Here is an 18,156-nt window from a genome sequence, read left to right as displayed (position 1 = left end):
AGATTGTGCCTAAGTGCTTCAGTGGGGTACAAATGTTGGTGAGCGAGTTAATCACTCACTTAAATTAATAAATAAAACGAAAAGAATGTGCTTATACAAGCTCAGGCTGGGGAAATGTTTCATGGTTTATTATCCGTGGGACAGTTGGTTAATTCCCATTGAAAGGGCAATAAATAAGATTGCGCTTGTGTGCATGGATAAGTGTGCCAAAATTGCACATTTTCTCAGCATTGTGAGCCCTGTAACTGCCTTGCCACTGGGGTTCTGAGTGCAATAAGTGGGTTTGCTGCTGATAGCAGAGACTGGTATTTAAAACTAGGGTTATTAGCAAAGTCACTTAAATAACGCTGGTGGTGGTGGCCTCATGTGCCTTTAGGCCATACCTTTCTTCAACTTTAATTGAAAGTCACTCTAAAAACCATGCATTAGTCATTTTAACAAAATTGTTTAATCCTGTTGCAGTCCCAATAATAAGTGATGGTGCTGCTAAAAGGAGAGAATTTGTTCATTCTGGAAGTTAAACAGGCTCTGTGGCCCACCTCTGTGGCATTTGTATGTTTTTCTGATATTTTTTTCTCCATTCTCATCAAAATAGGCTTTCCAAGGTTTTGAGGTTTTTTGTGCGTGGAAATGTTTTTTTAACCCCTTATTGACAAGTGATGGCGGTAAGGTGAGCATACATACCATGCTCAATGATGCTTCTATCATGGCACCTTAAAACACACTAAAAGCAGCAACCACAGTCTGCCTGAGGATATTCACTGGGACCATGTGATGCATGCAAATATATGCAAAAATGCTCCCACAGCTTTTTTAAAATAAAAAGCAACTGAGTTTCTGAGTGGAGATAAGCAGTAGTATGTGCATATACGAATCCTTTCCCCTACAACCAGTTTTCCACTTCAAAACCTTTCCCCTGATCTGCTTTCCTCCTTAACAGGGCTCCTGAAGTGTGTCTGTCCTCATAAGACCCTCATTGTTTCAGCTGTCAAGGCAGTCAGCTCTGTGTATTAGAAGCCTGTCCTAAAGTGGTTGCAATTGCAGATTTATTGGTGTGGGTGTTGCTGTTCCTGGAATTCAGTACCAGGGCACACTTTTTGGATGATGGACCACCAAATGAGCGGGCAGCAGCTGTGCATCCTTCCTCTGATAAATTATCCAGCTGCTCCGACAGTACAGAACACAAGCAGAGCGACCCATCACACAGGCAGCAGGATCAATGATTGTGCTCCCCTCAGGCTCTGGGATTAATACTGAACTAGGATTCTGGAGGAAATGTTCTGTGCTCGGTTTGTTGATCAGTGCTTGACAGTGTTCCATTTACCCTAGATTCTAACTTTTTCCAACAACAGCGGCAGTGAAAAAGAAACCCACATGGTTTTTTGAGGGTGGTAAGTGTTAAATTTATTTCCAACACAGTGGAAATAATCGCCATATGGTTATGTGATTTTTGCAAGCTGTCCAAAGACAACTAAAATACAATTAGTCTATCTGTTCCATTTGTCAATCTATAAGTGACACTGCTCACATCCCTCGCAGTGCTGGTTGCTGGCAGTATAAAAGGCTTGATTGGCCTACCTGTCTTCTCCTATTAGGATCAATATTCAAATGAAATGGAACAGCCACAACAACAGAACAGAACTCCAACCTTTCAACTTTTTGTTGAAGGTTGAGAAGCTTTATAGGCTTGGTTTAACAGTCAATCCCTCTTTTCCCAGAGAACTCTTGGAATTGTAGCTCTGTGAAGGGAATAGGGGTCAACAAGCAACTTCTCAGCATTATTAATAAATTACATTACCCAGGGTTTTCTGGGGGAAGCTATGAATGATACCGCTTTAAATGTACAGCTCAGATGGGGCCATGGGTGGTGAAGGATGATGGGAGTTGTAGTCCAACCCCTGAAAGGCTATAGCTTTCCCTTCCTTGGGATTAAAAGGTGCTTAGAATAGTCTGGGAATGGGTCTCTACCTTAAGGCCTGCTGCTAGCAAGCATAGATGTGGACAGGGGAGCTTCATTTTCATGTGAAGAGCACAGAAATAAATTAGAAGTGGAGGAAGCTGAGCGCCAGGCAGGTTTATATTCTTCATTTTAATACTGTGTCCTGGTTGGTATCTGAGGTGTCCAAATACATTGTCACAGCTTCTTTCCGAACAATTTCTAGCCTTGTGTAAAATTCAAGTATACATGGGCTGTGGAGTCTCGTTTATGCTTAGTTCAGGGCCACACAAAATAGGATTTATAACTACATCATAATTAACATATTTCTTCAGCTTTGCCTTCAGGCACAAGAACAGGCTCCCCCCCCTTTTTTTAAATGCATTTTAATTTTTGAAGTTGTGAACTGGTTCATCCATTCACCCCCTCCTTCCTGAATATACATAGGCAAGTTATGCTGATACACTCCAGGCCTATTATTAATTGCAGGCATGAATTAATAACTCCAAATCCATTTTTTAAAACACATGATTGCTCTGCTTTTATCATATTTAAAATAAGTTATAGCTAACAATTTTCAGACGGGTAACCGTGTTTGTCTGTTGCAACAAAAACAAAATAATCTTAAAGTGTGTGTGTGTGCGTGCGCACATAAGATTATATTATATAATAGGGGGCCATTTTGTATTCAGCTTGTCCCTCTTGTCATCTGTTTGGGCGCAAAAGACATTTTTGGGCATCAGATGTGAGCATTTGAAAGAACCAGGGCATGGGGAAGGATACCTGCTCAGTAAACAAACTTTTACATGTGCACTGCTGTCTAATAAACTGAGTTGCACTGTAACACATAGGGCTTATAAAGGTGATATTAAAAATGAACAAATCCCTGGGTCTTGGGTGGCATTGTCCAGAAAGTTATCAAAGAACTAAGATATGCAGGCTTCCTATATCCCTCTGGTTGGCCATCGTGAGAACAGGATGTTGGACAAAAGATGTGCCTTTTCGTCTCATCTGGCAGGACTGCTATTATGCTCCCAACTCCTGCTGTTCCTGACCATTGGCTGGGCCATCTCAGCCTGATTGATATGAGTTGGGGTCCAAGATGACCACCATAGCTCATTTGGTTAGAGCATGGCACTGATAATGCCAAAGTCTGATCCCTGTACAGTGGTACCTCAGGTTAAGTACTTAATTCGTTCCGGAGGTCCGTTCTTAACCCGAAACTGTTCTTAATCTGAAGCACCACTTTAGCTAATGGGGCCTCCTGCTGCTGCCGCGCCGCCGGAGCACGATTTCTGTTCTCATCCTGAAGCAAAGTTCTTAACCCAAGGTACTATTTCTGGGTTAGCGGAGTCTGTAACCTGAAGTGTATGTAACCCGAGGTACCACTGTATAGGGCAACTGCATATTTCTGCATTGCAGGGGGTTGCCTAGATGATTCTCAGGATCCCTTCCAACGCTATGATTCATGATCATCTGGAGAGCTACAGGTTCCCTGCCCCTATACTAGCCACTCTGCCATGCTGGCTTATGCCTGGCTGTTGGGAATGTTTACAAACCCAGAACAGAGCATTTCAGCTACCTTACCACCTGACACCTGGCATGCTTCTGAACACCTAAATATGTTCAAATTATAATCGAATCATCAGATGTAAGCTTGTTCTTTAGCTAAAGGATAAATCTTGGGTATGTAGGCTTTTAAAAATCTGGCTCTGGTTCAGAAGCTGAAGGTGTACACAAGATGTAAGGCAGCTTGAGCAAGTGAAACTCTTTAAGAAGACTCACCATTTGTTCCACCCACTGTTTTGTCATTATTGGATTTTCAGCTTTTTTTGTACATATACCATTTCTTCCCTTCCCCTGGCATTGTGGGTGTGTAGGATGCTTGGAGAAAATTCGCTATGTAGAGCTGTTTAATGAGGGCTGGTTTGGAAACGTTAAAAGCTGGTAACGTGTATGCTTGATGTCAGTGGCCATCATTATCTATTGAAGGGGCCTCCATCCTTTCTTGGCACATTGGGAATTTTGAGGAAGTTCAGTGGGTGCCAGTCACAAATAGTCACCACACCTTAAAAGTACAGAAACAGGCAGGTTTCCCCCTAATCAATAGACTGAGGCACGTACATCAGCTACCGCTGCACTAGGTCATAGGGAGAAGGTCTTTCACACTACTTCCATTCAGAAGGAAGAGGAAGGTAGGTGTCCTATTCTGGCATCCAGGAAAAGGTGGATTTGATGAAGGGACCATGTTCCGTGTAGGAGAAGCTGAGCAAGTGAATCAAAAGAGCAAGCAGTCTCATGCATCTTGGCTTGGAAGACCTGACCCCTGTCTTGCAGGCAGGCCTTTTTCCACCTGGCCTGGGAAGGCAGGGCCTGGACTGACTCCAGCTACAAAAGCTGAGTCTGCTGAACAGATGCTTGGGCTGGGGTGTTGTTAAGGGGTGTTTGTTGGCAGAGGGTGGTTGCTGTTAATTCTGCATCTTTATTTTAGGTGCTATGAGTCAGGTGGAAATTGCTCAGCCTGGTTGTGCACATTTTCATGTTTTCTTCATTGTTTATGAATACTAATGTTGTGTTTGTGGTTATGTCATTTTTTGTATGTTGTAAGCTGCCTTTAGCATGGTTTTAAGTTTGGGAAGGTAGCATACAACTATAGTGACTGATTGATTTTTGAGGACACATTTACTAAAGCCTTCTGCAGGCGCCTGGAGCTGTGTTGGTGACCCCTGATCTCCTGTGATAGGCTCAACACTTTCAAGTGTGTAGGCTTCATGGAGCCCCTGTTGAAAGAACTCCAGAGCTGCTATTGGTTTGAACACCAAGGTGTTAGAAGCATGGTGGTTCATCAGAGGGTTGATTTTCAAAACAGCACCACAACTCTTAGTTTCCCCAGATATGTTGTTGTTGTTGTTGTTGTTTAGTTGTTTAGTCGTGTCTGACTCTTTGTGACCCCATGGACCAGAGCATGCCAGGCACTCCTGTCTTCCACTGCCTCCCGCAGTTTGGTCAAACTCATGCTGGTAGCTTCGACAACACTGTCCAACCATCTCATCCTCTGTCGTCCCCTTCTCCTTGTGCCCTCCATCTTTCCCAACATCAGGGTCTTTTCCAGGGAGTCTACTCTTCTCATGAGGTCACCAAAGTATTGGAGCCTCAGCTTCACGATCTGTCCTTCCAGTGAGCACTCAGGGCTGATTTCCTTAAGAATGGAGAGGTTTGATCTTCTTGCAGTCCATGGGACTCTCAAGAGTCTCCTCCAGCACCATAATTCAAAAGCATCAATTCTTCGGCGATCAGCCTTCTTTATGGTTCAGCTCTCACTTCCATACATCACTACTGGGAAAACCATAGCTTTCACTATACAGACCTTTGTTGGCAAGTTGATGTCTCTGCTTTTTAAGCAGGCGTCTTTTAATTTCGTGACTGCTGTCACCATTTGCAGTGATCATGGAGCCCAAGAAAGTAAAATCTCTCACTGCCTCCATTTCTTCCCCTTCTATTTGCCAGGAGGTGATGGGCCCAGTGGCCATGATCTTCATTTTTTTGATGTTGAGCTTCAGACCATATTTTGCGCTCTCCTCTTTCACCCTCATTAAAAGGTTCTTTAATTCCTCCTCACTTTCTGCCATCAAGGTTGTGTCATCTGCATATCTGAGGTTGTTGATATTTCTTCCAGCAATCTTAATTCCGGCTTGGGATTCATCCAGCCCAGCCTTTCGCATGATGAATTCTGCATATAAGTTAAATAAGCAGGGAGACAGTATACAGCCTTGTCATACTCCTTTCCCAATTTTGAACCAATCAGTTGTTCCATATCCAGTTCTAACTGTGGCTTCTTGTCCCACATAGAGATTTCTCAGGAGGCAGATGAGGTGATCAGGCACTCCCCAGATATATTTCACAAATAAAGATTGCTTCAATTAATGATCACCTGGCTCGTAATGATTTAAGTGCATACCCAGGTGTGTGGTGTAAATTAGTTGCTTTTCATCTAAAATAACTCTCACAGTGACTTACGAAAAAGAAAACTTGTTATAATTTTTCCTGCATCAAGCAGCCTTGGGTAGAATGGTTGTCTGTTAAATGGTTAGCCTTCATGGCTCATTTAGAAGACGATAGACCTGATTGGGCCTTTGGAGAAGGGACTTAGCTCAGTAGCAGAGCATCTGTTTTGCATGCAAAAGGTCCTGAGTTCAGTGCCCAGCATCGCCAGGTAGGGCTGGGAAAGACTCCTCCCTAAAACCCATTGCCAGTCAGTATAGACAATATTAGTCAGTCAGTATAGAGGGATGCGGGTGGCGCTGTGGGTTAAACCACAGAGCCTAGGACTTGCCAATCAGAAGGTCGGCAGTTCGAATCCCCGTGACGGGGTGAGCTCCTGTTGCTCGGTCCCTGCTCCTGCTCACCTAGCAGTTCGAAAGCACGTCACAATGCAAGTAGATAAATAGGTACCGCTCCAGCGGGAAGGTAAGCAGCGTTTCCGTGCGCTGCTCTGGTTTGCCAGAAGCGGCTTAGCCATGCTGGCCACATGACCTGGAAACTGTACGCCGGCTCCCTCAGCCAATAAAGTGAGATCAGCGCCGCAACCCCAGAGTTGACCACGACTGGACCTAATAGTCAGGGGTCCCTTTACCTTTACCTTATAGACAATATTGAGCTCACTTAACGAATGGTCTGACTTGATCTAAAGCAGTTTCCCATGTCCTTCCTCTGCCCTTAGCAAGTATCTGTCAAAGAGCATTGTCTGTGTTTGCCTGTAAGGAGTTTAGTCCCTACCCCCCAACATTTATCTGATGAAAATAGGGACATCCTGTTCATATCATCATCATCGACAACAACACCTCTCCCATCTGACTGGGTTGCCCCAGCTACTCTGGGAGACTTTCAACATATATATAAGCACAATAAAACAGTAAACATTTAAAAAGTCCCTATATAGGGCTGCCTTCAGATGTCTTCTAAAGGTTGTATAGTTATCTCCTTGGCTTGGAGGTCACATAACTCCATCCCCCTCAACATTTCTCCGATGAAAATAGGGACGTCCTAAGGAAAAGTGGGACATTCCAGGATCAAATCAGAAACTGGGACAGCATCTGTTAATCTGGGTCTGTCCCTGGAAAATAGGGACACTTGGGGGTCTGTTAGTCTGAGCCCCGTTAAAAGGTGGAGTTATGTGTCTATATCAAGGAGTGTTACTGCAGGGGGACATTTAAGGACAAGGTTTTGGTTATTATGCATGTGGAGCCTTCTCTGTAGGTGGAAGAGTCTTTATCAAAAATGCTGCTTCAGTCATCCTTGATGACTAGAAACTGTTTCCTTATTGATGGTTCTTGGCTACTAGCTGTGGTCCACATCTTGCTTGATTAGGGGCTAGAGAAGAAACAGAAGAGCAGTTGTGTTGTGGTCAGTGAAGGAGAAAGAAGCTTGAGTTGTGCAGCTGGCTGAATTTCCAAGAGCATTCTTTGTGTTTTGGAGACTTGATGGTTTTTTGGGTGCTTGTGCTCAACACACACGCGCACACACACATATGCCTGTTTGCAGCACGTTCTCTCTCTCCCTCTCTCCAGAAGGACGCTGACCTTAGTTTGTTTGTTTTTTTAAACTGCCCTGGAACTTGTGGCACTTGGGAATGTTGAGGAAGAATACATATGTAGCTTTAAAATGAGCGCACTACATGTGGTTGATACCTCATATTCCTTTTTTACTTTTGTAGGTTGTACCGAGTCGCTTACAAAAAGGCAAAGTAAAAGGGAGAATTGCAAGAACTGGTGGAAACTAGTTCTTTACTTGTTTGTGAGGTATACCTGCTATAAGAATCCTGCACCTGGAATGAAACCAAGAAGCAGAATTTTAATCCCTCAAACTGTGGGTTTTTTAAATTAAGCTTTACTCTAGGGAACCTTTGCATTTTGTAGATAAAATGCATGGCACAATCTTCTTCTCGACCATCTAGTTACTGGTCATTTTTATATGCGTGGATCTACATTGGAGATTGCTTATTAGAATGCAGGAGGGGATTGGGGAAGAGTGATGGTGCTTCCTGTATGCCATTTGGCTGTTCACATTATATTTGAATTCATTTTATCGTCCTGCTGCATTAGCATTCACCAGAGCCACCTGCTTAGAAACGTGTGTTGTGTATAAACTATGTACCTGAATTACAGTACTAAGCTTCAGTTGTCTCTGGTATTTGCACAAGGTAATTTCTAGCATTAGCTGAAAATACACACATTTGTCATAAAGTTGGCCACAGGTCTGGGCATGGGATGTTTTCCCGTTTTAAGTGTCGACATCTAAAAGCTTTAAAAATATATATTTTAAAAATCATTATTGTCTTTCAAAGTGGCGGTGGTAAGAGAATGTGATCATGGAGCACATAACTATCTGACATATTTATTCCATCATCCTTTCAAGGATCTCATGATCTTTTCTCTTTACACGCACACACAACCATTTATCCCAGAAGAAAACAGCTACTTAAACCTTATAACTTCACAGCTGTGAGTGGTGGGTGACACATGCAGAAAAGGGAGCTGTGGAATTTGGCTATTTGGTAATAGTGTGGGAATTTAAGAAGAAGCAGCTCAGTGCTAGCAAGTTTTGACACTTCGCAGGATAAGGAGGAGGTAAAATATAAGGTGATATGGGTCAGAATAGGTATAAGACTTGAGTGGTGTAACTCTTTGTAGCTTTGCTCTCCTGCTTCAGAATTCCAGAGTTCTCATCTTGAGCTGTTTCAACACTGGGCTAGACTTGATCAACTTTACGTTGTTGATCAAGGGCAGAACAGACGCAGCATTTCCATCTTTCACAAACTCATGATGCATTCCATTTCTCCTGTCCCTCCCTATTCCAGAGAGCAGCCCATCTTCACCACCAGAGCGCATGTGTTCCAAATTGACCACACCACCAAGAAGAACTGGGTACCTGCAAGCAAGCAGGCTGTAACTGTTTCCTACTTCTATGACAGCACAAGAAACAGCTATCGGATAATCAGTGTGGATGGCACCAAGGTAGGAGGTTGCCGCAGATACATCTGGCATGCTTGCAGAATTGAAATATCATTGAAGTGGGAAAATTTGTATGAATGTGACTCATGTACATTTCTCTCTCTCTCATTCATATATATATATATATATATATATATATATATATATATATATACGAGAAACTTTAATAGGCTTGTCCATATTTCATAAACTTTAGTTGTTGCAGGAAAGTTGGGGTGTATGGTTAATCATGAAAACGTATGCATTTCATTGGAAGAAAAGCATAGGATGACTTAGAGAGGCTTTTACTTACCAACTCACCTGATAGCCGCAGGCAGCCAGGAATTTCTTGCAAGTGAGTCCTGGAGGAGGAGGAGGGACAGACCTCTCTATTCTTCAGTCTGTTTGGATTCCATCTGGCTGTGGAGGACAGGAAACCCATCTCTCCTTTACCAGTATGTTTGATAAAATGTAGGTTCCTCCCCCTACGATACACACAATGTCTGCTAAGAAGACAGCTGGCTGCTGAGAGTTCCCTATCCCATAATAACCCTTGGTGGGCAGCATGGAAAAACAGGCTACTAGTCTCTTACCAAACTAGTAAAACCAACAAACAAACAAACATTGCTATCAACTTTTTTTAGCTTATTTACAAGGCTGGAATAAAAGGTACCTCGGTAAATTGTCTAGTAAGGTTCTCATATTGTGGCAATGGTGGAGCTGAGGAGCTCCTTTCAGTGCCTAGATGGGAAATTACTGGGAGTTTTTGTTAAGCTGTTCTGTGAGTTCTTAAAGGAAGACATGAATTATGAGACTGTAATTTTAGTGTTGCAGAAAAGCTATGATCAGTAATAGCTCTTTGCTAACGGCATTTCATAAATACATTTTAATTGTGTGGGTGCATTACTTAACCGTTTTGTTTAATGGACAAAGGGATATTGCTCCTCTCTTTCTCTCCTCTCCCTTCCAAGCAGAATTGGTTGTAGAAACTTATTTTGGAGGTAAAAATATGGGAGTTTTATCTCAAGGTTTGGATCTCTAGACAGAGATAGTATGTGAGTCTAAGAATCTATTTGATACAGGATGTTGCTTTGGTTGGGTGTTTTTTTTTTGTTGCAATACTTAATGTTATGACTTGAGCTTCCTAAGTTCAAGGTAACTTCCAAAAACTGGCTGCGACCGTTGCCTCATTTTATGATCACAGCAGCGGTCTCTGGCGTCATTCAGGCATAGCAGCGAGCTATATGCCTGCAACATTGCCTCTCCTTGGGCCAGCCCATTGCTCACCTTATTTCTGAGTTTTAGAAAAATCATATTTTGCTGTTGCTTGCAAACTGTGGTTTGCACAAGCCATAGATTGCTCCCCGCCGCAACCAACTCATTCACGCAGCACTAAACCATGGTTTGGCAGTAATGTCGCCTTCATCAGGAACCCTGTTTCTAAAGGTAATCAGGGATGTGGCTTGATTTAGATGATAATGTAGTGCTGTGGAATTTGACCCCAATGCCCTTGTAGTGAAACCCTGAAGTTTTAACACAAGAAGCTACCTTATGCTATCGGTCTATCTACACTGACTTATGGCCGCTCTCCAGAGTTTCCAAACCCTGCTTGGAGATACCAGTTTGAAGCCGGGACCTTCTGCATATGAAACAGGTGTTCTGCCGCTTAGCTATGGCACTCCCCCAAGAGAAACGCAGGGAAGGTGTATGTGTAAAGACATCACAGAATAGAACATACGGAGGATTAGGAGAGGAAGGGTTTCTAACCTATTTTTAATACCACTTGAGCCAGTTACAGTGCTAAATGCATAGGAGGAGTGAAGTTGTTGACTCATAGGAACACGGAAACTGCCTTCTGCTGAGTCAGACCACTGGTCCATCTAGGGCAGTACTTCCTACACTGACTGGTGATGGGTTTCAGGGAAGGGGACATTTACTATATTTTTCGCTCCATAAGACACACTTTTCCCCTCCTAAAAAGTAAGGGGAAATGTGTGTGCGTCTTATGGAGCGAATGCAGGTGGGAGGCTCTGCTCAGCGCTCCCTTTAAAGAGCCACGTGGAACATGTGTGCGGCTCTTGGGGGCTTTACCCCGAGGAGGGAGAAGGGCAGCCCTTCTCCCTCCTTGGGGAAAAGCCCCCAAGAGCCGCACACACGCTCCATGCGCTCTTTAAAGGGAGCGTGGCTCTTGGTGGAGCCTTCATCCCGCTGCCCAGGAGAGGCTGCGCGCGGCTATCCCATAAGCCAGATCCCTCTTGCTGTTCTGGCTTCTGGGATTCAGAATATTTTTTTTCTTGTTTTCCTCCTCCAAAAACTAGGTGCGTCTTATGGTCTGGTGCGTCTTATAGAGCGAAAAATGTGTACATCTCCAGCTGCATCTTCTGCAGGTAAAGCTGGTGTTCTGCCTCTGTGCAAGGCAAGGTCAAATTCGCAACTTGAAACTGAGTGTCAGACAAATTCCAGGTTACCCATGAGAAATTCGTAGGCAGCCTAGAAGCTTGTTTCTCTTGCCCATCTGTTGCTGAGGATAAAGAGGCATTTTGCACACCGCACAAAAGCATAGTGTTGCAAAGGGGTTTGCCATCAAACATGCATTGACAGGGTGCTGCAGCCGGTTGTGTATGTTTGCACATGTGTTCACACACCCACGCTCATGCGTGCAAACTTGGTTGCCACCAGTGGCGCGCATTTAAAGCTGAGCATTTAAAAACACTGAAACCACAAGGTGCTTCAGTTTCAAGAGTATGGTGTGCAAGTTATTTTAGGTGCAAGGGAACTTCTGGGGAAACACAACTTAAGTCACCCCGAAAGAATATATTGGAGCACTTCACATCACTTGAGTATGTATGTACACAGAAAATAGTAGAACTAGCTTGAAAGGCAATATATGGAGAACTGCATTAATCATTGCAACGCATCCCTGATTGCATAACATTGTTATAATTATGCAATAATGCTTTTGGAAGTTGTATACTGGGTGTGGCTGTGAGGGCGTGTGGCTATTACTATCACAAAATTCACCCACTTCTGAATTTGCTGCTAACTCCACTGATTGTCACATTCATACCGTGCACAGTTTGGGTTAGATAAATGGCAGGGAGAATGCTCAGCTCTCCCCTCCCTGCTGTTGCTTTTTCTGTGGGAAGTGGCTTTTCCAGTTTTAAAAGTTTGCTGGGGTACTGTTGCATGCACCAACAATGGCCTTCTACCCTGAGGTAAATGGGAGTCTGTGTTATATACTCTGCAGGCTTGCTGTGAGTTCCAGTGTGCCTGCAATCTTCCGCTTAAAAAATAATAGCTGCATCTCTCAGAAAAGTTTGTACTAAACTTGAAAATTGCACCTGATATGTGGCCATTTAATGCAGACCAGACTTTTAAAGTTTTGACAAGGCCTGCTGAGTGCAACTGGTCTGTTGCCCTAGGGTAGCATGTTGCAGGGCCTGCAAAAGAAAAACACTGGTAGATAGACAAGAAAATCTGCTTGTTTGCTGCAGATGTCTCTCTAAGTGTTAAGGGTGTTTTGTTTGAAAGTGTTTCTGCGGTTCATGGTGTGTGGTTGTGGACTCACTAATTCATCTTCCCTTCACGTCTAAAAGCCCCCTTCATGTGTTACTTGTGGGTAGAGACTATGGTGGAATCTACACACATATAAAAACTGTTCTGAAAATGCTTTTTTTAAAAAAGCCTTTTAAAAAATACATTGAATTTTCCATAAGGCTCACCATCACCATCTAGTGTCACATTGTATATTGCACTTAAAACACACTTAAAATGTTTTATTTGCAGCTGTATAGCCGAGTCCCGAAGGGACGTGGGTGGCATTGTGGGTTAAACCACAGAGCCTAGGACTTGCCAATCAGAAGGTTGGTGGTTCGAATCCCCGTGACGGGTTGAGCTCCTGTTGCTCGGTCCCTGCTCCTGCCAACCTAGCAGTTTGAAAGCACGTCAAAGTGCAACTAGATAAATAGGTACCACTCTGGCGGGAAGGTAAACGGCATTTCTGTGTGCTGCTCTGGTTCGCCAGAAGCAGCTTATTCATGCTGGCCACATGACCCGGAAGCTGTACACCGGCTCCCTCGGCCAGTAAAGCGAGATGAGCACCGCAACCCCAGAATCATCCGTGACTGGACCTAATGGTCAGGGGTCCCTTTACCTTTACTTTAGCCGAGTCCCTAGACATGTTTTTCTATTGTTTCAAAACAACAACAACACCAAAAAAATAATAATCAAAAAACCAACCTGTGGAGCTTTTTTGTTCAAAGGCAACAGTGGGACAAGAGGGACGTATGCACGCGCAATGGGATGTGAAACTTATCTCAAACACTTTTCCTCACCTCTTACTTGTCTGTCTCCAGCTTTCTTGTGGTGAAGCTAGGTGATAAATGTGGCTACCTGAAGAGTGGAGTGCATAGCCTCCAACACTTGGCAGAGGAAAGCGGTACTCTTAATTTTAAGCGAGTTCAAAATTTGTTGATGTCATCCGACTTTCGGCTGCTGAGGCAGCTACTTCCATGTAATCTGTTGCCATGCCTTGCCACATTTTTTATTGATGTAATAACATCTAAATACATATTCGCCTTCAACCAGAAAGCACATTCCCACCTGGAGTTAGCATCAATTTGCACCAATTTGCATTTTCCTTCTTGTTGCCTCACCATCCATCTTATGGATGTTAACATCCAGACTACATTAGCAAGATTGTGAGATTCAGTTCCCAGGTTGTATTTTGTCTAACCAAGTGATGCAACTGGCAGGTAAGTTCCATTGTGAGGAAAACATTCAATAGATTGTGTAGAAAATAGGGAATGTGCCTATTAGTAGACCTAGTTTAGGGGCGGAGAATCTTTTATTCTGTTGGGAGATTGCTAGCTGGTGATGGGAGAGGCACCCGACTTTTCTATCTCTGCCACCTTCTTTTCCTTCTCCTTGCCACCTGTCTGAAATTAGGCTGAGGATTACATGCAGACCACCTCTAGTCTTGTCAAATGGGGCAGGCTCCCATTATTGCTATTTATCTTGGCATTGGCAGAACAACCTTTCTAGATACGACTACATATAACCAGGGTCCCTTTTGTGACAGCAGTTAGTGGCACAGAGTACCAGACCCTTTAATCAATCTATGACTACTAGCACCTCGTTTTAATTTTTCGCAGAAAAGGCAATAATAATAATAATAATAATAATAATAATAATAATAATAATAATTTATTATTTATACCCCGTCCATCTGGCTGGGCTTCCCCAGCCACTCTGGGTGGCTTCCAAAAGAATATTAAAATACTGTGATACATCAAACATTAAAAGCTTCCCTAAACAGGGCTGCCTTCAGATGTCTTCTAAAAGTCTGGTAGTAGTTGTTCTCTTTGACATCTGGTGGGAGGGTGTTCCACAGGGAGGGCGCCACTACTGAGAAGGCCCTCTGCCTGGTTCCCTGTAACTTGGCAATGCATATAATAGCTACATGTAATGTTTCATGATAGCTCTTGACCATAAGAAAAACACCAGTGAAATCACTTGATTCCCCCCCCCCCCAGGAATAATCACCAATTAATTCATGAATATACTGCTTTATGCTGCAATAGACCTCTAGATGGTTTACAAGCATAAAAGCCAATTGCACAACCTCAGAAATGTTAAACATCCATAATTAAAATACACAATTAAGATACACAATAAAACAATCCCATTAAAATATAAACACACATAATTAAAATATGCAATGAAGCAATTCCATTAAAGCATGGTTACAGAGAAAGTTTCCACTGTGACTAAGAAATTATTTCTGTTCTTTTACTAATGAGCATCCTTGCTGCTTCAATAGGGATGTACTAAATGTCAAAGAAAGACACATTAGAAGACATAGAATCCACTTTGTGTATGTGTGTATTTACTATGGCATATGAGAGTGAAGATGAGTGTAATACTTAGAGATCAGTAGGACTGGTTTGAAAGAACCTCTCTACATTGGACACATTGCCCTTTCAGAGCAAACTGAAAAACCAGTTCCCCTCCTATTAAAACCCATTTACTCAGCTTAGAAATTCTTCAAGCATAATTGGAAATCTGGCTGGTAAATTATTTAACAGATCAACAAATGACCACCTTTGTGCTTGCATATCAGGCCAGATTGAAGACACTGTGCTGTGTATATTGTGTTGCCACTTGATACAGCTCATCTATATCAAAGAATTTTCCAAGGGGCCAATCAGATGTTTTCAAAATTATTTGGTTGCTGATGGATGTAGACAAGTTTGTTACCTACTGGGTAGTTTTATATGCACTTAATCCACATGAAGGTTCTGGACTAATTTTTGGACCCCAAACGGTGTTGTCTGCCAGGGGGATTTTTAAAACTAAATTATTTTGGAGAATGTTGCGATTTTAAGTTTTGATGATCTGCAGTTCGGAAAACTGATTTTTAAAAAATGTGCTTTTGTGATTCTTATATTGTAACAATCATTGCCTACACACAATTAAAAACTGACTGACTTGACAGTTGGTCCAACATTCAACTTGTACTGGAACATTTTAAGGCATTTTTACCCCAGGATGGGTTTGCGGGAAATAATGCAACTTGCAATGCAGGTTGCAATGCCAAACTTGCAAAGCAGATGAAGAACATGCTGTGAGGACTCTTAACTTGTGTCTTTGCTACCTGATAAAAAGGAATATTGCAGGTAAAAGAGAGAGGGAGAATTAACAGAGGGATTATTCTGGAGAAACGGCATGAGCTCATGAAAATTACTGCACAGCGCATGGGGAAAACTACACACCAGACAGCTCATTAAAATCGACCTACATTGTTATTCCTTCAGAACAACGGTGACCTAAAAGAATGCAGATTTGAAAGAGCACAAGCAGTTGCCTTCTCTTCCCCTTGGGAGCCATGCAAAGGACAAGGCTGCCCAAACTTCTTTTTGTTCTAATCAAGTTACCTATTGTTACCTGTTGAGAAAAATAACTGCAGCACTGAATATCTGGGCTCAAACAAATTAACTTCTGTGGACTGCAGTGAGAAAAAGTAGATTTTTTCATTTCATAATGGAATATAGAAGTATATATTGCACTGAGCACTTCATGGGTGGATCTACACACGGGGGGGGGATGCTATGAATAAGCCAGAAATTAAAGAATTATAACAAAAGAAAAAAAATCTATGTAAAAAAGTTATAGAAATGTTTTGTGCTCTCTGGCACCATCTGGTGTTGCATGCTTATAATGCATTCAGATCACCTTTTTTTTTTTTTTTTTTTTTACTAATGTAGCTGAGTCCCAAGCTGTTTGAAGTCTTTCAGCTCGGTGTGCTTACTGAGAAATTAGGCTTTCTCACAAAAGAGTGGAAGGAGATTTCATTAATTTTAAATTAGCGTGTTGTCCTACCTCCCAGGGTGGTACTGACTGGGATTAGAACACTTACGTGATGGTTTGATTATGTTTTAAATTGTTTTTAAACGTTTTAAGCATGTTTCGTTTTTAATTGTACTGTTTTATCACTGAATTTATCTTTGAGCTGTTCTAGTGTTGAAAGAGGGCGAAGTGGTCTCTTTGCGCACTATACATGATTATATAAATGTCATGTCTCCTCTTAATCATCTTGCTTTCTAAATGAAAAGTGCAAATGTTGCAGCCCTTTCTTCGCAGAGAAGGCATCTCATCCTCTTGAACATGTTAGTTGCTCTTTTCCAGCTGTACAGCTTACCTTTTTTTGAGGTGGCACAATTAGAATTACGCACAGTCCTGCACATACTGACGATGAACACCTCTTCTTCCTTAGGCTAGGTTTTTTTTGGGGGGGGGAGGGAGTTTTACTTTTTGTGTTCCCACTAATGTCTCTTTATAAAACTCGGTTTGTCACTAGTTTGCTGTTCAAATCTCGGATGAAGCTTTTGAGATTTATTTTCCCATGAAAGGAAGCTTCATGCTGTTACATCTTCGCCATTGCGCCGCAGAGCATTATCCAACTTCCAATAAATTGAAATACGTCAGTAGATGCCTGCTCACTAGTCACAGTGCTTGTTCTGCACACCAGCGAATTACAGGGTCTGGCTTATGGGAAGTACAGTGAAAGATCAGGGGTGGTGTATTTATCTTCGCAAAGTAATTTTAATGGAACACACATGGCTATCCAGCTTAAGAATGGCTTGCAGCAGTTATGTATATTATAACTTCATGTAGCTGTTGGGATCCCTAATGTATTCCTCCCCGCTGAACTGTAACTGTTCCTGACATGTATGAAATCCTAGGTTTCCATGGCTTTTAATGACTTCATAGCATTTGCCTGTATTGTGAACAGAGATTGCCTTTTGTTTGTCTCCAAAGTTTACACTACAATAACAAGGCACCAACTTAAGACAGTGCGGCTGCCTGTTCCCATTTTCTAGCTTAACAGACAAAGGGCACAGATGTTACTTCTACTGGTGAGGGGAATAGATGTCTCCTAACGTGGGTGGCGCTGTGGGTTAAACCACAGAGCCTAGGACTTGCCAACCAGAAGGTCGGCGGTTCGAATCCCCGCAACGGGGTGAGCTCCCGTTGCTCGGTCCCAGCTCCTGCCAACCTAGCAGTTCGAAAGCACGTCAAAGTGCAAGTAGATAAATAGGTACCGCTCCAACGGGAAGGTAAATGGCGTTTCCGTGCACTGCTCTGGTTCGCCAGAAGCGGCTTAGTCATGCTGGCCACATGACCCGGAAGCTGTACGCCGGCTCCCTCAGCCAGTAAAGCGAGATGAGCGCCGCAACCCCAGAGTCGGTCACGACTGGACCTAATGGTCAGGGGTCCCTTTACCTTTACCTTTAACAACTCACAGCACAGTGAACAAACATATATGGTGGTATAATACTACTTTAAATGTACAGTGCAGATGTGGACCGAAAGGGCTAGAGTTGCCATCTGATTAAGGGACTCTTGGTTGATCAATTCAATGTAAACCCCCAAAAGTGGCATGTAATAAATAAAGATTAAATCTGAATATGTTTCATTGCATATGAAACTATGCGTATTGTTATAGGGGGCTCTCCGTTTATCCACATTTTGGAAGTCACAATTGGGAGCAGAACCAATATTAGCTGTTCAGAACAAACTAGAATTTTTGTTTAATAACCCTTGTGCATTTTTTTAAAAGAGGCTGCCAAGCCTCCAACTGATTTATAATCCCAGGTTTCATGTCTGGCATTCTTTGTAGGGCATATGCTTTGATAATCAAAGGGTAGATGTGCCCAGACCCTGGATATA

General features: G+C 42.7%; 1 protein-coding gene across 1 annotated transcript in view; it reads left to right on the top strand.

Annotated features, from left to right (window-relative positions):
• HOMER2 (homer scaffold protein 2) overlaps nucleotides 1-18,156 on the top strand; it is an 82,662-nt gene that overhangs the window by 24,430 nt on the left and 40,076 nt on the right. Inside the window, exon 2 of the mRNA XM_083586884.1 lies at nucleotides 8,793-8,949. Coding sequence (XP_083443010.1) covers nucleotides 8,793-8,949 — 157 coding nt within the window. The remainder of the gene's footprint in view (nucleotides 1-8,792; nucleotides 8,950-18,156) is intronic.

The sequence above is a fragment of the Podarcis filfolensis genome (genome assembly GCF_964270895.1).
Source record: "Podarcis filfolensis genome assembly, chromosome: 14".
NCBI classification, from domain to species: Eukaryota; Metazoa; Chordata; class Lepidosauria; order Squamata; family Lacertidae; genus Podarcis; species Podarcis filfolensis.
The sequence above is the reverse complement of the archived record's forward strand: the minus strand, read 5'-3'. Positions and strand labels throughout refer to the sequence as shown.